Here is a 20,707-nt window from a genome sequence, read left to right as displayed (position 1 = left end):
CCCCGGTCTCTGTCCCCGTCCTTCCGGTCCCCCCCGGAGCCTGTCCCCGTCCTTCCGGTCCCTGTCCCCGTCCTTCCGGTCCCCCGGAGCCTGTCCCCGTCCTTCCGGTCCCTGTCCCCGTCCTTCAGGTCCCCCTGTCCCTGTCCTTCCGGTCCCCCGGAGCCTGTCCCCCGTCCTTCCGGTCCCCCCCGGAGCCTGTCCCCGTCCCCTCCCGCTTCCCCCTCACGGACGCTCTGTGATGGATCTCGGGGACAGGGTGTCCGGCCAGGCTCTGTGGGAGCGGATCTGTTCGGGACTGGCGGCTCCCGGGAATGGCAGCGAGGCCCCGCCCGGAGGATGGAGGCCCGAATCCTGGGAGAGCTTCAACCCCATCCCCGGGGAGGAGCTGCACCCGGAGCCGGGCAGCAGCAGCGAGGCTCCGGCCGGGCTCAGCGCTTGGACTCCCATGCCAGACTCGCAGCAATATTTAGCAGCATTGGGTAAGAGTGCGGAATAAAACTCCCTGCTCCGGACCCCCGGCTACTCGCACTGGGGCCCGGGACTCACTCCGGGTGTTGTCCCCGCCGCTCAGTCCCAGACACACAGACATACCCAATGCCCTGGTCTGTCCCAGACACAGACACCCCCAATGTCCTGGTCTGTCCCAGACACAGACACCCCCAATGTCCTGGTCTGTCCCAGTCAGACCATAAGACATAGGAGGAGAATTAGGCCATTCGGCCCATCGAGTTTGCTCCATCGTTCAATCATGGCTGATTTTTTTTCTCATCCCCATTCTCCTGCCTTTTCCCCATAACTCCTGACCCCCTTATCAATCAAGAACCTATCTCTGTCTTAAAAACACTCTATGATCTCGATTCGACAGTCTTCTGCGGCAAAGAGTTCCACAGATTCACCACTCTCTGGCTAAAGAAATTCCTCCTCATCTCTGTTTTAAAGGATCGTCCCTTTAGCCTGAGGTTGTGCCCTCTGGTTCTAGTTTTTCCTACTAGTGGAAACATCCTCTCCACATTCACTCTATCCAGGCCTCGCAGTATCCTGTAAGTTTCAATAAGATCCCCTCTCATCCTTCTAAGCTCCGACGAGTACAGACCCAGAGTCCTCAACTGTTCCGCATAAGACGAGCTCTTCATTCCAGGAATCATTCTTGTGAACTTCCTCTGGACCCTTTCCAAGGCCAGCACATCCTTCCTTAGATACAGGGGCCAAAACTGCTCACAATACTCCAATTGGGGTCTGACCAGAACCTTATACAGCCTCAGAAGTACATCCCTGCTCTTGTATTCTAGCCCTCTCAACATGAATGCTAACATTGTATTTGCCTTCCTAACTGCCGACTGAACCTGCATGTTAACCTTAAGAGAATCTTGAACAATGACTTCCAAGTCCCTTTGTGTTTCTGATTTCCTGAGCATTTTCCCATTTAGAAAATAGTCTCTGCCTCCATTCCTCCTTCCAAAGTGCATAACCTCACACTTTTCCACATTGTATTCCATCTGACACTTCTTTGCCCACTCTCCTAACCTGTCCAAGTCCTTCTGCAGCCCCCCTGCTTCCTCAATACCACCTGTCCCTCTATATATCTTTGTATCATCTGCAAATTTAGCAATAGTGCCTTCAGTTCCTTCCTCCAAATCGTTAATGTATATTGTTAGAAGTTGTGGTCCCAACACTGACCCCTGAGGCACACCACTAGTCACCGGCTGCCATCCTGAGAAAGACCCCTTTTATCCCCACTCTCTGCCTTCTGCCAGTCAGCCAATCCTCCATCCATGCCAGGATCTTGCCCTTAACACCATGGGCTCTTAACTTATTTAACAGGCTCCTTTGCGGCACCTTGTCAAAGCTCTTCTGGAAATCTAAATAAATCACATCCGCTGGTTCTCCTTTATCTAACTTCCTTGTTACCTCCTCAAAGAACTCTGACAGATTTGTCAGACATGACCTCCCCTTGACGAAGCCGTGCTGACTCAGTCCTCGGTCAGACAGATAACCAATGCCCTGGTCTGTCCCAAACACAGTAAGAAGTCTCACAACAGGTTAAAGTCCGACAGGTTTATTTGGTAGCAAAAGCCACTAGCTTTCAGAGCGCTGCTCCTTCGTCAGGTGAGTGGGAGTTCTGTTCACAAACAGGGCATATAAAGACACAAACTCAATTTACAAAATAATGGTTGGAATGCGAGTCTTTACAGGTAATCAAGTCTTAAAGGTACAGACAATGTGAGTGGAGAGAGAGTTAAGCACAGGTTAAAGAGATGTGTATTGTCTCCAGACAGGACAGTGAGTGAGATTTTGCAAGTCGTGGGGGTTACAGATGGTGTGACGTGAACCCAAGATCCTGGTTGTACAATGTACCATGCCTCGGGACATCCTTTCCTGCAGCATATCAGGTGGGCAATGTTGGCCGAGTTACAAGAGTATGTACCGTGTACCTGGTGGATGGTGTTCTCACGTGAGATGATGGCCTCCGTGTCAATGATCCGGCACGTCTTGCAGAGGTTGCTGTGGCAGGGTTGTGTGGTGTCGTGGTCGCTGTTCTCTGAAGGCTGGGTAGTTTGCTGCGGACAATGGTCTGTTTGAGGTTGTGCGGTTGTTTGAAGGCAAGAAGTGGGGGTGTGGGGATGGCCTTGGCAAGATGTTCGTCTTCATCAATGACATGTTGAAGGCTCTAGAGAAGATGTTGTAGCTTCTCCGCTCCGGGGAAGTACTGGACGATGAAGAGTACTCTGTCCGTCGTGTCCCGTGTTTGTCTTCTGAGGAGGTCGGTGCGGTATTTCACTGTGGCGCATCGGAACTGTCGATCGATGAGTTGAGCGCCATATCCTGTTCTTATGAGGGCATCTTTCAGCGTCTGGAGGTGTCTGTTGCGATTCTCCTCATCCGAGCAGATCCTGTGTATGCGGAGGGCTTGTCCATAGGGGATGGCTTCTTTAACGTGTTATGGGTGGAAGCTGGAGAAGTGGAACATCGTGAGGTTATCCGTGGGCTTGCGGTACAGTGAAGTGCTGAGGTGACCGTCCTTAATGGAGATGCGTGTGTCCAAGAATGCAACCGATTCCGGAGAGTAGTCCATGGTGAGTCTGATGGTGGGATGGAACTTGTTGATGTCATCATATAGTTGTTTCAGTGATTGTTCACCATGAGTCCAAAGGAAGAAAATGTCATCGATGTATCGAGTGTATAGCTTCGGTTGAAGGTCCTGTGCGGTGAAGAGGTCTTATTTGAATCTGTGCATGAAGATGTTGACATATTGAGGTGCGGATTTGGTCCCCATGGCTGTTCCGTGTGTCTGGATGAAGGACTGGTTATTGAAGGTGAACACGTTGTGGTCCAGGATGAAGTGGATGAGTTGTAAAATTGCAGCTGGAGATTGGCAATTGTCAGCGTTGAGTACTGAGGCAGTTACAGCAATGCCATCGTCGTGGGGGATGCTGGTGTAGAGTGCCGAGACATCCATTGTGACGAGGAGTGCTCCTGGTTCAACTGCTCCATGTGTGCTGAGTTTCTGTAGGAAGTCCGTACTGTCGCGACAAAAGCTGGGGGTTCTTTGTACAATGAGTTTCAGGGTGCCCTCGACGTAGCCGGAGAGGTTCTCACACAGGGTCCCATTGCTCGATACGATGGGACGGCCGGGTGTGTTTGCCTTGTGTATCTTCGGGAGGCAGTAGAGATCTCCAACGCGGGGAGTACGTGGGATGAGAGCACGGAGGGTGTTCTGAAGATCTGGATCAAAGGTCTTGATCAGTCTGTTGAGTTGAAGGGTGTGTTCTTTGGTCGGATCTGCAGATAACTGTCTGTAGTGTTCCTCGTTGTTCAGTTGTCGGTACACTTCTTTGCAGTAATCCGTTCTGTTCAGTATGACGATGGCCCCTCCTTTATCTGCTGGTTTGATGACAATGTTGCGGTTGGCCTTGAGAGCGCGGATGGCATTGTGTTGTGCTTGGGTGATGTTCAGGGCTGTCTTGTGAGTGCGGCTGATGAATCTGGCATTGACGCACCTCCTGACGCTTTGGGCGTATATGTTGAGTCGAGGGCAGCGGCCTTCCGCAGAGGTCCAATTCGACTCTTTCCTCTTCGGTTGCTGCACCGCGGATCTCTCGGTCGGCTGTTCTGGTTCATTGGCTGTCTCATTGTGTTCGCTGTTGGCCTCTTGTGCTTTGTGGAAGAACTCCCGCAGCCTCATTCGCCTGATGAATTCCTCTGTGTCCGCTGCGAAACTGATGGGGTCTATTTTGGTGTTGGGGCAGAAATTGAGCCCTCAGCTGAGAACTTCGATTTCATCTGGTTGAAGTGTGTAGTCCGACAAGTTGACAATGGACTTCCCTGCAGTGGTACTGTTTTCTACTGTGGTACTGGGGGAGGCTTGGTTGCTGCTGGTGGTCATGCCGAGCTTTCCAAATTTCCTTATCTTGGTGTTCCTTTGTCTCGTTGCTTGGCAGAGTTTCACAGCTGGTCTGTGTCCTGAGCGCAAGTTGAGAATATGAAGGAGCAGCACTCTGAAAACTTGTGGTTTGTGCTACCAAATAAACCTGTTGGACTTTAACCTGGTGTTGTGAGACTTCTTACTGTGTTCACCCCAGTCCAACGACGGCATCTCCACATCATGGCTACCATCGACACTGCAAACTGCCGGCTCCAAGTGGAGAGGATCTCCAAGAAGATCGCGCATATCGACACAGACATCAAGTTTCTACAAAGATGCAAGAAAGCAGATAAGATACCGAAAGGACTACGGATCACGAACCCACTCAGGTCAACCTATAACACAGACTACGCTGAGAGACTTTGCCGTCGCACCTCTCTCACCCTCCTCAACCACCTCATACACCAGCTCTACAGCAAACGCCACAGCCTGGAAACCAAGATAGAGTCCACATTCTCAACTTGCGCTCAGGACGCAGACCAGCTGCGAAACACTGCCAAGCAGACGAGACAATGGAAATACGCCATCTACATGCACACCAAGAACAGGAAATTTGGAAAACTCGGCATCACCACCAGCAGCAACCAAGCCTCCCCCAGTACCACAGTAGAAAACAGCACCACTGCAGGGAAGTCCATTGTCAACTTGTAGGGCTACACACTTCAACCAGATGAAATCGAAGTTCTCAGCTGAGGGCTCAATTTCTGCCCCAACACCAAAATAGACCCCATCAGTCTTGCAGCAGACACAGAGGAATTCATCAGGTGAATGAGGCTGAGGGAGTTCTTCCACAAACCCCGAGAGGCCAACAGCGAACACAATGAGACAGCCAATGAACCGGAACAGCCGACAGAGAGATCCGCGGTGCAGCAACCGAAAAGGAAAGAGTCGAATTGGACTCTTCCGGAAGGCCGCTGCCCTCGACTTGACCTGTATGCCCAAGCCATCAGGAGGTGCGTCAATGCCAGGTTCATCAGCCGCACTCACAAGACAGCCCCGAACATCACCCAAGCACAACACAACGCCATCCGCGCTCTCAAGACCAACCACAACATTGTTATCAAACCAGCAGACAAAGGAGGGGCCATTGTCATACTGAACAGAACAGATTACTGCAAAGAAGTGTACCGACAACTAAACAACGAGGAACACTACAGACAGTTACCCACAGATCCGACCAAAGAACACATACGTCAACTCAACAGTCTGATCAAGACCTTTGATCCGGACCTTCAGAGCACCCTCCGTGCTCTCATCCCACGTACTCCCCGCGTTGGAGATCTCTACTGCCTCCCGAAGATACACAAGGCCAACACACCCGGCCATCCCATCGTATCAGGCAATGGGACCCTGTGCGAGAACCTCTCTGGTTATGTCGAGGGCATCCTGAAACCCATTGTACAAAGAACCCCCAGCTTCTGTCGCGACACTATGGACTTCCTACAGAAACTCAGCACACATGGAGCAGTTGAACCAGGAGCGCTCCTCGTCACAATGGATGTCTCGGCACTCTACACCAGCATCCCCCATGACGATGGCATTGCTGCAACTGCCTCAATACTCAAAGCCGACAACTGCCAGTTTCCAGATACAATTTTTCAACTCATCCGCTTCATCCTGGACCACAATGTCTTCACCTTCAACGACCAGTTCTTCATCCAGACACACGGAACAGCCATGGGGACCAAATCCGCACCTCAATATGCCAACATCTTCATGCACAGGTTCGAACAAGACCTCTTCACCGCACAGGACCTTCAACCGATGCTATACACTCGATACATCGATAAAAGTTTCTTCCTTTGGACTCATGGTGAACAATCACTGAAACAACTATATGATGACATCAACAAGTTCCATCCCACCATCAGACTCACCATGGACTACTCTCCGGAATCAGTTGCATTCTTGGACACGCATCTCCATCAAGGACGGTCACCTCACCACCTCACTGTACCGCAAGCCCACGGATAACCTCACAATGCTCCACTTCTCCAGCTTCCACCCTAAACACATTAACGAAGCCATCCCCTACCGTCAAGCCCTCCGTATACACAGGATCTTCTCAGATGAGGAGGATCGCAACAGACACCTCCAGACGCTGAAAGATGCCCTCATAAGAATAGGATATGGCACTTGACTCATCGATCGACAGTTCCAACGCGCCACAGTGAAAAACCGCACCGATCCCCTCAGAAGATGGACACGGCGGACAGAGTACCCTTCGTCGTCCAGTACTTCCCCAGAGCGGAGAAGCTACGACATCTTCTCCGGAGCCTTCAACATGTCATTGATGAAGACTAACATCTTGCCAAGGCCATCCCCACACCCCCACTTCTTGCCTTCAAACAACCGCACAACCTCAAACAGACCATTGTCCGCAGCAAACTACCCAGCCTTCAGGAGAACAGTGGCCACGACACCACACCACCCTGCCACAGCAACCTCTGCAAGACGTGCCGGATCATCGACACGGAGGCCATCATCTCACGTGAGAACACCATCCACCAGGTACACGGTACATACTCTTGCAACTCGGCCAACGTTGTCTACCTGATACGCTGCAGGAAAGGATGTCCCGAGGCATGGTACATTGGGGAGACCATGCAGACGCTACGACAACGGATGAATGAACACCGCTCGACAATCACCAGGCAGGAATGTTCTCTTCCTGTTGGGGGAGCACTTCTGCGGTCACAGGCATTCAGCCTCTGATCTTCGGGTAAGCGTTCTCCAAGGTGGCCTTCGCAACACACGACAACGCAGAGTCGCTGAGCAGAGACTGATAGCTCAGTTCTGCATACATGAGGACGGCCTCAACTGGGATCTTGGGTTCATGTCACACTATCTGTAACCCCCCACGACTTGCAAAATCTCACAAAGTGTCCTGTCTGGAGACAATACACATCTCTTTAACCTGTGCTTAACCCTCTCTCCACTCACATTGTCTGTACCGTTAAGACTTGATTACCTGTAAAGACTCGCATTCCAACCATTATTTTGTAAATTGAGTTTGTGTCTTTATATGCCCTGTTTGTGAACAAAATTCCCACTTACCTGACGAAGGAGCAGCGCTCCGAAAGCTAGTGGCTTGTGCTACCAAATAAACCTGTTGGACTTTAAACTGGTGTTGTGAGAGTTCTTACTGTGCTTACATCAATCCAACGCCGGCATCTCCACATCACTGTCTCAAATAGACGGTGTCTATATAGAACTGTCGATCGATGAGTCAAGTGCCATATCCTATTCTTATGAGGGCATCTTTCAGCGTCTGGAGGTGTCTGTTGCGATCCTCCTCATCTGAGCAGATCCTGTATGTACAGAGGGCTTGTCCGGAGGGGATGGCTTCCTTAACGTGTTTAGGGTGGAAGCTGGAGAAGTGGAGCATCATGAGGTTTTCCGTGGGCTTGCGGTACAGTGAAGTGCTGAGGTGACACTGAGGTGACAGACAGTGTTTGTCAAATAGACAGACCCAATGTCCTGGTCTGTCCCATTTAGATAAGATACCCAACAGAATCCACTCACCAACATACCCAACACTATCATAGAGTACCACCGCCTGACTAACACTGTATACTGTCCTAGACTGCGTGTTTAGTTGGTGCAGTCTGTGTACTGTCCTGGACCGCGTGTTTAGTTGGTGCAGTCTGTGTACTGTCCTGGACTGCGTGTTTAGTTGGTGCAGTCTGTGTACTGTCCTGGACTGTGTGTTTAGTTGGTGCAGTCTGTGTACTGTCCTGGACTGTGTGTTTAGTTAGTGCAGTCTGTGTACTGTCCTGGAGTGTGTGTACTGTCCTGGACTGCGTGTTTTGTTGGTGCAGTCTGTGTACTGTCCTGGACTGCGTGTTTAGTTGGTGCAGTCTGTGTACTGTCCTGGACTGTGTGTTTAGTTGGTGCAGTCTGTGTACTGTCCTGGAGTGTGTGTACTGTCCTGAACTGCCTGTTTAGCTGGTGCAGTCTGTGTACTGTCCTGGACTGTGTGTTTAGCTGGTGCAGTCTGTGTACTGTCCTGGACTGTGTGTTTAGTTGGTGCAGTCTGTGTACTGTCCTGGACTGTGTGTTTAGCTGGTGCAGTCTGTGTACTGTCCTGGACTGTGTGTTTAGCTGGTGCAGTCTGTGTACTGTCCTGGACTGCCTGTTTAGCTGGTGCAGTCTGTGTACTGTCCTGGACTGCGTGTTTTGTTGGTGCAGTCTGTGTACTGTCCTGGACTGTGTGTTTAGTTGGTGCAGTCTGTGTACTGTCCTGGACTGTGTGTTTAGTTAGTGCAGTCTGTGTACTGTCCTGGAGTGTGTGTTTAGTTGGTGCAGTCTGTGTACTGTCCTGGACTGCGTGTTTAGTTGGTGCAGTCTGTGTACTGTCCTGGACTGTGTGTTTAGTTGGTGCAGTCTGTGTACTGTCCTGGACTGTGTGTTTAGTTGGTGCAGTCTGTGTACTGTCCTGGACTGTGTTTAGTTGGTGCAGTCTGTGTACTGTCCTGGACTGTGTTTTTAGCTGGTGTAGTGTGTGTACTGTCCTGGACTGTGTGTTCAGTTGGTGCAGTCTGTGTACTGTCCTGGACTGTGTGTTTAGTTGGTGCAGTCTGTGTACTGTCCTGGACTGTGTGTTTAGTTGGTGCAGTCTGTGTACTGTCCTGGACTGTGTTTAGTTGGTGCAGTCTGTGTACTGTCCTGGACTGTGTTTTTAGCTGGTGTAGTGTGTGTACTGTCCTGGACTGTGTGTTTAGTTGGTGCAGTCTTTGTACTGTCCTGGACTGTGTGTTTAGTTGGTGCAGTCTGTGTACTGTCCTGGACTGTGTGTTTAGTTGGTGCAGTCTGTGTACTGTCCTGGACTGTGTTTAGCTGGTGCAGACTGTATATTGTCCTGGACTGCGTGTTTAGTTGGTGCAGTCTGTGTACTGTCCTGGACTGCGTGTTTTGTTGGTGCAGTCTGTGTACTGTCCTGGACTGTGTTTAGCTGGTGCAGACTGTGTACTGTCCTGGACTGTGTTTAGCTGGTGCAGACTGTATATTGTCTTGCACTGTGTGTTTAGCCAGTGTTGTCTACGTATTGTCCTGGACTGTGTCTGTCTTTTTCTAACAGAAAATCGTCTGCGAAAATTAAAGGGTCTGAATGAAGAACCAAGTTCAAAAGAGATGCTACTCAGCCTCTCTCAGACAAAGAAGGAATGTTGGGATCGATTCCTGCATGAACAGTACGGGTCTGATGTGTACAGCAATGGATATGAAATGGACCAGAGGTAACGCATGGTCTGTGATATTCTTGGGTTTACACCAAATCTCAAAAAGCAGACAGTCACGTAACAATAATCCACACAGTCATCGGTGAGAGTTTGTTCCCCCGCTAGAGCTTTCTTTCCCATGACTGGGTGGCGATATAGGTGATTGAGGTTGGGGTGATGCTGATTCCTGCCGCTCTTCCTGGCAGTGACTCACTGACATGGGTGGCATGGTGGCACAGTGGTTCGCACTGTTCCCTCACGGCACCAGGGACCCAGGTTCAATTCTGGCCTCGGGTGACTGACTATGGAATTTGCACGTTCTCCCCGTTTCTGCATGGGTTTCCTCCGGGTGCTCCGGTTTCCTGCAGGTTAGGGTGACTGGCCGTGCTAAACTGTATCAGGGGGATTAGCAGGGTAAATACATGGGGTTATGGGGGTAGGGCCTGGATGGGATTGTTGTCAAAGAAGGCTCGATGGGCCCAATGGCCGCCTCCTGTACTGTAGGGATTCTATGATTTGATGACATTAGGAAAGCACTGCTGAACATTTCCAGTTGTATATTTTAAAAATGGTCAAATAAGGGAATTAAATCTGGATCAGTGTAGCAGCACAAACAAGGCACGGTTGAATCCATGATGAACAGCAGAACCCTGGGAAGCACCGGAAATCAGATGGACCTTGGTGTACAGTGGTCCCTTAGGGTAGCAGGACATGTGGATAGAATGGTTAAGAAGGCATATGGTAGACTTGCCTTTATTAGCCAAGGCATAGAGTTCAAGAGCAGGGAGGCTATGCTGGAACCAAATAAAATGTTGGTCAGGCCACAGCTAGAGTATTGTGTGCAATTCTGGAATCTACTTTATAGGAGGGATGTGAAAGCACTGGAAAGGGTGCAGAGGAGATTTACCATGATATTGTCTGGGCTGGAGAGTTTTAGTTATGAAGAGAGATTAGATAGATTGGGGTTGTTTACCTTGGAGCAGAGGGGACTGAGGGGGGGGGGACATGATTGCAACGTATAAAATTATCAGGACATAGATAGACAGGAGGAAACTTTTTCCCTTAGTAGAGGGATCAATGACCAAGGGGCATAGATTTAAGGTAAGGGGCAGGAGATTTAGAGGGGATGTGAAGGAAAACCTTTTCACCCTAAAGGTGACAGGAGCCTGGAACTCTGTCTGAAGGGGTGGTGCAGGCAGAGACCCTCAACATTTCATATTTAGGTGTGCACTTGCAATGCCTAGGCATACAAGGCTATGGACCAAGTGCTGGAAAATGGGATTAGAGCAGTTAGGTGGTTTGTCTTTAACCATTTCAGATGTGATGTGTTGTATATCACTAAGACTCTATAAGCTCACTTCTCTGCCCCCAACTCAATAATGGTGGTCATGAAACTAGCTACAGTACAGGTATACATGTAAACACACACACATGGCTACATCTGCACACTCACATGTATATATGTAAACACAGGTACATATACAAACACTCGGATATATATGTAAACATTAATGGCAATATATGCACAGACTCAGCCATTTATGTAAACACACATAGGTATGCGATTTGGATGAGAATATAGGAGACATGGTTAATAAGTTTGTGGATGACACCAAAATTGGTGGTGTATTGGACAATGAAGAAGGTTTTAGAGTCATAAAGGTTTACAGCTTGGAAATAGGCCCTTCGGCCCAACTTGTCCATGCCGTCCTGTTTTGACCAAAAAGCTACTTCCAATTGCCCACGTTTGGTCCATATCCCTCTATACCAAACTTACCCACATAACAGTCTAAATGCTTTTTAAAAGATGAAATTGTACTCGCCTCTATCATTACCTCTGGCAGCTCATTCCAGACACACTCCACCTTCTGTGTGAATAAATTGCCCCTTTGGACCCTTTTGTATTTCTCCCTTCTCACCTTAAACTTATGCCTTCTAGTTTTAGACTCCCCTACCTTTGGAAAAAGATGTTGACTATCTACTTTATCAAAGCCCCTCATTATTTTTTAGAGCTCTATAAGATAAGATAACCTTCTTCACTGTCCACTATACCACCAACTTTGGTGTCATCTGCCGTACTAACCATGCCTCCTAAATTCTCATCCAGATCATTAATATAAATGACAAATGACGGTGGACCCAGCACTGATCCCTGAGGCACACCGCTGGTCACAGGCCTCCAGTTTGAAAAACAACCCTCTACAGCCACCCTTTGTCTTCTGTCATCCAGCCAGTTTTGCGTCCATTTGGCTACCTCACCCTGGATCCTGTGAGATTTAACCTTATGCAACAACCTACCATGCGGTACCCTGTCAAAGCCTTGCTAAAGTCCATGTAGACAATGTCGTCTGCATTGCCGTCATCTACCTTCTTGGTTATCCCTTCAAAAAACTCAATCAAATTCGTGAGACATGATTTTCCACTCACAAAGCCATGCTGACTGTCCCTAATCAGTCCTTGCCTCTATAAATGCCTTTAGATCCTGCCTCTCAGAATACTTTCTAACAGTTTACCCACTATAGACGTTAGACTCACCGGCCTGTAGTTCTTAGTTATCTAAGACTACCACAGTATCTTGATCAAATGGACCAGTGGGCTGAGGAACGGCAGATAGGGTTTCGTTCAGATAAATGTGAAATGTTGCATTGTGGTACATAAACTTGGGCAGGACTTGCACAGTTAATGGAAGGCCCCTAGGGAGCGTTGTCGAACAGAGAGACCTAGGGGTGCAGGTTCATAGTTCCTTGAAAGTAGCGTCACAGGTAGAAAGGGTGGCGAAGAAGGTGTTTGGCAACTTGCCTTCATTGGTCAGAGCATTGAGTACAGGAGTTGGAACGTAACAAATGTACAAAACATTGGTATGGCCACATTTGGAGTACTGGGTACAACTCTGGTCGCCGTACCATAGGAAGGATGTTATTAAACTGGAAAGGGTGCAAAAAAGACTTACACGGATGTTATCGGGACTGGAAGGTTTGAATTATAAAGAGAAGCTGGGACTTTGAGCATAGGAGGATGAGGTTTATAAAATCATGAGGGGCATAGATAAGGTGAATAGCCAACGTCTTTTCCCCAGAGTAGGGGAGTCCAAAACTAGAGGGCCTAGGTTTAAGGTGAGAGGGGAAAGATTTAAAAGGGACCTGAGGGACAATTTTTTCAGAGAGAGTGGTGCGTATATAGAATGAGCTGCCAGAGGAGGTGGTAGAGGCGGGTACAATTACAACATTTAAAAGACATTTGGACAGGTACATGGATAGAAAAGGGTTAAAGGGAAATGGGCCAAACGCAGGCACATAGGACTAGTTCAGTTTAGGAAACCTGGTCGGCATGAACGAGTTGGGCCGAAGGGCCTGTTTCCGTGCTGTGTACTTCTATGACTCTATGATATGTAAACACACAAAAATGGTTATATATTCATGCGCTCAAGTATATTTGATTTGATTTATTATTGTCACATGTATTAGTATACAGTGAAAAATATTGTTTCTTGCGCGCTATACAGACAAAGCATCCTGTTCATAGAGAAGGAAACGAGAGAGTGCAGAATGTAGTGTTACAGTCATAGCTAGGGTGTAGAGAAAGATCAACTTAATGCAAAGTAGGTCCATTCAGAAGTCTGATGGCAGCAGGGAAGAAGCTGTTCTTGAGTCGGTTGGTACGTGACCTCAGATTTTTGTAACCTTTTTCCTGACAGAAGAAGGTGGAAGAGAGTATGTCCGGGGTGCGTGGGGCCCTTAATTATGCTGGCTGCTTTCCGAGGCAGTGGGAAGTGTAGATAGTGTCATTGGATGGGAGACTGGTTTGAGTGATGGACAGAGCTTCTTCACAACCCCTTGTAGTTTCTTGCTGTCTTGGACAGAGCAGGAGCCATACCAAGCTGTGATACAACCAGAAAGAATGCTTTCTATGGTGCATCTGTAAAGGTTGATGAAAGTTGTAGCGGACATGCCAAATTTCCATAGTCTTCTGAGAAAGTAGAGGTGTTGGTGGGCTTTCTGAACCATAGTGTCAGCATGGGGGGACCAGGACAGATTGTTGGTGATCTGGACACCTAAAAACTTGAGCTCTCAACCATTTCTACTTCGTTCCCTTGATGTAGACAGGGGCATGTTCTCCACTATGCTTCCTGAAGTCGATGATTATCTGCTTCGTTTTGTTGACACTGAGGGAGAGATTATTGTCATCGCACCAGTTCACCAGATTCTCTATCTCATTCCTGTACTCTGTCTCGTCATTGTCTGAGATCCAACCCACTATGATGGTGTCGTCAGCAAACTTGAAAATCGAATTGGAGGGGAATTTGACCACACAGTCATAGGTGTATGAGGATTATAGTAAGGGGCTGAGGACACAGCCTTGTGGAGCATTGGTGTTGAGGATGATCGTGGAGGAGGTACTGTTGTCTATCCTTCCTGATTGAGTTCTGTGGGTTAGGAAGTTCAGGATCCAGTCGTAGAGGGAGGAGCCAAGCTCCAGGCCAAGGAGTTTGGAAATGAGTTTCATAGGAATAATGGTGTTGAATGCTGAGCTGTAGTCGATAAATAGGAGTCTGACATAAGTGTCCTTGTTATCTAGGTGTTCCAGGGTTGAGTTCAGGGCCAGGAACAAAGAACAATACAGCACAGGAACAGGCCCTTCGGCCCTCCAAGCCCGCGCCGCTCCCTGGTCCCAACTAGACCATTCTTTTGTATCCCTCCATTCCCACTCCGTTCATGTGGCTATCTAGATAAGTCTTAAACGTTCCCAGTGTGTCCGCCTCCACCACCTTGCCCGGCAGCGCATTCCAGGCCCCTACCACCCTCTGTGTAAAATACGTCCTTCTGATATCCGTGTTAAACCTCCCCCTCCCCCTCACCTTGAACCTATGACCCCTCGTGAATGTCACCACCGATCTGGGAAAAAGCTTCCCACCGTTCACCCTATCTATGCCTTTCACAATTTTATACACCTCTATTAGGTCACCCCTCATCCTCTGTCTTTCCAGTGAGAACAACCCCAGTTTACCCAATCTCTCATAACTAAGCCCTTCCATACCAGGCATCATCCTGGTAAACCTCCTCTGCACTCTCTCTAAAGCCTCCACGTCCTTCCGGTAGTGTGGCGACCAGAACTGGACGCAGTATTCCAAATGCGGCCGAACCAACGTTCTATACAACTGCAACATCAGACCCCAACTTTTATACTCTATGCCCCGTCCTATAAAGGCAAGCCTGCCATATGCCTTATTCACCACCTTCTCCACCTGTGACGTCACTTTCAAGGATCTGTGAACTTGCACACCCAGGTCCCTTATGGTTCTGCCATTTATCGTATAGCTCCCCCCTACGTTATTTCTACCAAAATGCATCACTTCGCATTTATCTGGATTGAACTCCATCTGCCATTACTTTGCCCAAATTTCCAGCCTATCTCTATCCTTCTGTAGCCTCTGACAATGTTCCTCACTATCTGCAAGTCCAGCCATTTTTGTGTCGTCCGCAAACTTACTGATCACCCCAGTTACACCTTCTTCCAGATCGTTTATATAAATCATGAACAGCAGAGGTCCCAATACAGAGCCCTGCGGAACACCACTAGTCACAGGCATCCAGCCGGAAAAAGACCCTTCCACTACCACCCTCTGTCTTCTGTGATCAAGCCAGTTCTCCACCCATCTAGCCACCTCCCCCTTTATCCCATGAGATCCAACCTTTTGCACCAACCTACCATGAGGGACTTTGTCAAACGCTTTACTAAAGTCCATATAGACGACATCCACGGCCCTTCCCTCGTCAACCATTCTAGTCACTTCTTCAAAAAACTCCACCAGGTTAGTGAGGCATGACCTCCCTCTCACAAAACCATGCTGACTATCGTTAATGAGTTTATTCCTTTCTAAATGCGCATACATCCTATCTCTAAGAATCCTCTCCAACAACTTCCCGACCACGGACGTCAAGCTCACCGGCCTATAATTTCCCGGGTTATCCTTCCTACCCTTCTTAAATAACGGGACCACATTAGCTATCCTCCAGTCCTCTGGGACCTCACCTCTGTCCAGTGACGAGACAAAGATTTGCGTCAGAGGCCCAGCGATTTCATCTCTCGTCTCCCTGAGCAGCCTTGGATAGATTCCATCAGGCCCTGGGGATTTGTCAGTCTTTATATTCCCTAAAAAACTTAACACTTCCTCCCTTGTAATGGAGATTTTCTCTAACGGTTCAACACTCCCTTCCGAGACACTCCCAGTTAACACAACCCTCTCCTTTGTGAATACTGACACAAAGTATTCATTTAGGATCTCCCCTACTTCTTTGGGCTCTAAGCATAATTCCCCACTTTTGTCCCTGAGAGGTCCGATTTTTTTCCCTGACAACCCTTTTGTTCCTAACGTATGAATAAAATGCCTTGGGATTCTCCTTAATCCCGTCTGCCAAGGACATTTCGTGACCCCTTTTTGCCCTTCTAATTCCTCGTTTGAGTTCCTTCCTACTTTCTTTGTATTCCCCAGAGCTCCCTCCGTTTTTAGCTGCCTGGACCTAATGTACGCCACTCTTTTCTTTTTGACCAATCCCTCAATTTCCCTGGTTATCCACGGTTATCCACGGTTCTCGAATCCTACCCTTCCTATCCTTTTTTACAGGCACATGCCTATCCTGCAGCCCTAACAACTGTTCCTTAAAAGACTCCCACATGCCAGATGTGGATTTACCCTCAAACAGCCTCTCCCAATCAACAGCTGCCAATTTCTGCCTAATCTCATTAAAGTTAGCCTCAGACCAACATTGCACGACTTTCTTTGGTGGATTCTCCCGTTCAGTTTTTGCTTGTAAGCCAGGAGCAGGACCACAACCTAGTGGTCTGATTTGCTAAAGTGTGGACAGGCGCTAGAGTAGTAGGAATGTTTGATATTTGTGTAGCAGCGGTCTAGGATGTTTGGGCCTCTGGTGGAACAGGAGATGTGTTGGTGGTAACTTGGTAGTACGCTCTTGAGCTTGGCCTGATTGAAGTCCCCGGCTACAACAAACAAGGCCTCGGGATGCTTCGTCTCAAGGCTATTTGTAGTGGTGTATATTTCATCCAACGCAATCTTCGTGCCTGCGTGGGTTGAGGTGTAAACTGCTGTCAGGATAACCGAGGTGAACTCCCGCGGTAGGTAATGGGGTGGCATTTTAGCTTCAGGTATTCTAGGTCCGGGGAGATGTGTATCAATATACACACTGAGGTATACATGTGAACACACAAATGGCTATATAAGCATGCACTTGGGTATATATGTAAATGTACACACAGATATGCATGCACACACTCAGGTAAACATGTAAACACATACACACACATATGCACAAACTCAGGTATATATGTAAACATACACACAAAAATATATATAAAATTTATATATAATATATATGTATATATATACACACACGTAAACACACAAAGTAATATATGCACACATTCAGCTATGTATGTGAACACATACACAAACTGCTAAATATGTATATATTCAGGTATACATATAAACACACACAAACAGCTATGTAAGCATGCACTCAGGTTTATATGTAAACACAGGTACGTATGCACTTAGCTATTCATGTAAACACATGCACACGGATATATATGCATTCACACAGGTATATGTTGAAACACAAATGGATACACACACTCAGGTGTATATGTCAACATATACACATATATGCACACACTCCGGTATATATATACAAACACATACATAGGGATATATACACACACACTCTGGTATACATGTAAACACATACAAACAGCTATATATCCACGTACACATGTAAACACTTATATGCACACATTCTGGTATATATGTAAACACTTATATAAATGGCTATATATATATGCATGCACACAGCTACACATGTAAACAAACATATGAATATTTATGCACACACTTTGGTATATATGTAAGCAAACAAACAGATAAATCAGCACACACCTGCATATAAATGTGCATGGATATATATGTACATATGTGGATGCATAGACACACTCGGGTATATATGTTAACACAAATCTATATATATATTTATGCTCACACTCTGGGCATGCGTGTATGTGCATGGCTGCATATACATGTGCACATGGGCATGCATGCACACACGAGCATATATATTTAAACACAAACAAATACCCAATGAATAGTTTTAAAGGCCTCTGAGCACAGGACTGGAACACATCATTGTAAGTACTGGACCTCCAGAATTAACCAGCCCCATTTAACTGGGAGATGGAAGATGTGGCGTTTATATCGCTCTGTTACACAATTCAAATTTGTCTGCGATTCCATTCAGTATGAAAAGGTTCTCGGTCTGTCGCACTCTGTATGTTTACAAAGTCCTGCCTGTGTTCAGTCCAATCTCTAACCATGTCCTTTATTTATCCAGCGCCATTGACCATTTCAAGCGATGGCTGCAGCCAGAGAGAGTTCCGCTCAGTGCAGAGGAAGTTCAATACCTGATCAACCTGGAAGGGCAGCCTGCCAGCCAAGAAGAACTGGACAGCGAGAACTGCTCCAGCTGTGAGCACTGACAACTTGTACCACCTGTGCCCTCCCATGTGTCCTGCTAAAACTCCCAGCTGGTCATTCAGAGGGCAGAACCAGGCTGAGCGCCGTCCATCACCCAAACACTCAGCTATCGAGTCGGAGGGTGAAATATGAACTTCTGATCTCAATGGCTGAATCCAGTTTTTTAATGTTGTCTTGTGTGTATTTTAAAATGGTGACACCCAGGAGTCTGTCTGGACCTCTTCCAGTCCCGGTAACCGACAGCAATCACCTTGACCTGTGCAAACTGGCAATCCAGCAGAGCTGGGCCGAGAGGACACGCATGATGATGAAGAGAGGCTCAGGGTTCCCTAAGCTGAGGATCTGTGTCCCCTTCAGTAATGGACCTGCACCATCGAGAATTACAGCTGCTGATTGTTGAGCGGTTTGCACTCAAGGACAAGCCATTGTATGTTTCATTGTTCATAACATTTATTCAACAGCACATATTCTCTCCGCTCCTCAGCAACCTTGTCTATGCTGTGGCAGGTTCTAACTAGAAGCAGACAGTCATCTTTCAGCCTATCGAAGCTCTCATGTGCCTGCTTATCTCTGTTTCAGATTGCAGAACAAATTAAAACTTTGTTGAGGTTTCAGACCTGCCTGCCCGCCCATTATTATTTCCTCTGTTAGTGGTCTCAGTGACGCCATCTTATCCCCGTGACCCTCTGGCCATGAGGGCGAGCCTTGGCATTGGACCGGGCTGCACTTCATGCAGTGTGATCAGGGCTGTCAGCTCAGTCCCTCTGTGTTAGGAACTTGGACTAGCCATGGGGAAGTGGGAGTGGAAACTGTTATTCCCCCAGTCTTTTCACATCATTGACCAGCCCCGCACGACCCAGACAGTCTTCCTCCTTCACCCATCACTCACTGATGCCATTCTTAGCACTCAGGAGATCGAACCCTCCCCTGGCAGAGGCGCAGAAGGTGATTGTCACGCTCCAACCTCAGTCCTGACTGCTGCCAGCTAATTCAGCACAGACTGGACATTAAACCCAGCTCTTCAGGATGTGAATGTTAGACTGAATCCTCCTGACAGCTACAACATCTTGCAGCACAGGAGGAGGCGAATCGGCCAGAGCCATAGATCAAAGTTTTAATATTTGAGACTTTGTCTCATCCTGTGATAATTTTCCAACATTTTTAGCCACTCTGAGCAGAAACCGTTGAAGTTTCCTACAAAACGTACAGAGCAGTTCTGTCTGTGCTGAGGAGTGTGGGTAAATGCACCTCCCATGTAGATTTGTGCCTTGATTTGAGGGCGTCTGCAGGATAGTTGTTCCACACATAACAAAAGAGGTGGCCGTGTTGCACCACCTGTGACAGGTATATAGGCTTTGCCAAACGCAGACTTATTTGATTTACTATTGTCACATGTATTAACATACAGTGAAATGTATTGTTTCTTGCGCGCTACACAAACAAAGCATACCATTCATAGAGAACGAAACGAGAGAGTGCAGAATGGAGTGTTACAGTCATAGCTAGGGTGTAGAGAAAGATCAACTTAATGCAAGGTAAGTCCATTCAAAAATCTGACAGCAGCAGGGAAGAAGCTGTTCTTGAGTCGGTTGGTACCTGACCTCAGACTTTTGTATCTTTTTCCCGAAGGAAGAAGGTGGAAGAGAGAATGTCCGGGGTGCGTGGGGTCCTTAATTATGCTGCTGTGCTGAGACAGCGGGAAGTGTAGACAGAGTCAATGGATGGGAGGCTGGTTTGCGTGATGGATTGGGCTACATTCACGACCTTCTGTAGTTCCTTGCGGTCTTGGGCAGAGCAGGAGCCATACCAAGCTGTGAGACAACCAGAAAGAATGCTTTCTATGGTGCATCTGTAAAAGTTGGTGAGAGTTGTAGCTGACATGCGAATTTCATTAGTCTTCTGAGAAAGTAGAGGCGTTGGTGGGCTTTCTTAACTATAGTGTCGGCAAGGGGAGACCAGGACAGGTTGTTGGTGATCTGGACACCTAAAAACTTGAACCTCTCCACCCTTTCTACTTCGTCCCCATTGATGTAGACAGGGGCATGTTCTCCTTTATGCTTCCTGAAGTCGATGACAATCTCCTTCGTTTTGTTGACATTGAGGGAGAGATTATTGTTGCTGCACCAGTTCACCAGATTCTCTATCTCATTCCTGTACTCTGTCTCGTCATTGTTTGAGATCCGACCCACTACGGTGGTGTCGTCAGCAAACTTGAAAATCGAATTGGAGGCTTCAAGTGCAAGGTTTTGGACCAAGAGTCAGAAAGTGGGATTAGGCTGGATGGCTCCTTGTCGGTCAGCGCAGGAACATTGGGCCGAATGGCCTCCCTCTGTGCTGGAATGATTCTATGCTTCCATGAAAATGAGAAGTAGGAGAGGGCGAAGGATAGACCTTGGGGGATACCAGAGTTAATGATGCAGCAACAGGAAGCTGCGCCATTCTTTGGCTATGATTAAATAGATAAGAATAAAACCAACTCGACAAGTTGGACAATGGTACAGAGGTGCTGGAGGGATACAGTGTGTT

The 20,707-nt window shown here is 47.8% G+C and overlaps 1 protein-coding gene across 1 annotated transcript; it reads left to right on the top strand.

The window, feature by feature from the left end:
• Window positions 1-238: 238 nt before the first annotated feature.
• On the top strand, window positions 239-18,795 carry ccdc32 (coiled-coil domain containing 32). Its single transcript, XM_078233569.1, has 3 exons — window positions 239-479; window positions 9,504-9,660; window positions 18,039-18,795. The coding sequence occupies exons 1-3, from the start codon at window positions 239-241 to the stop codon at window positions 18,181-18,183; spliced, it is 543 nt and encodes a 180-aa protein (XP_078089695.1). The 3' UTR covers window positions 18,184-18,795.
• Window positions 18,796-20,707: the final 1,912 nt, after the last annotated feature.

The sequence above is a fragment of the Mustelus asterias genome, chromosome 18, assembly GCF_964213995.1.
Source record: "Mustelus asterias chromosome 18, sMusAst1.hap1.1, whole genome shotgun sequence".
NCBI lineage: Eukaryota > Metazoa > Chordata > Chondrichthyes > Carcharhiniformes > Triakidae > Mustelus > Mustelus asterias.
Note: the sequence above shows the minus strand (reverse complement) of the source record. Positions and strands in the feature narration are given on the sequence as shown.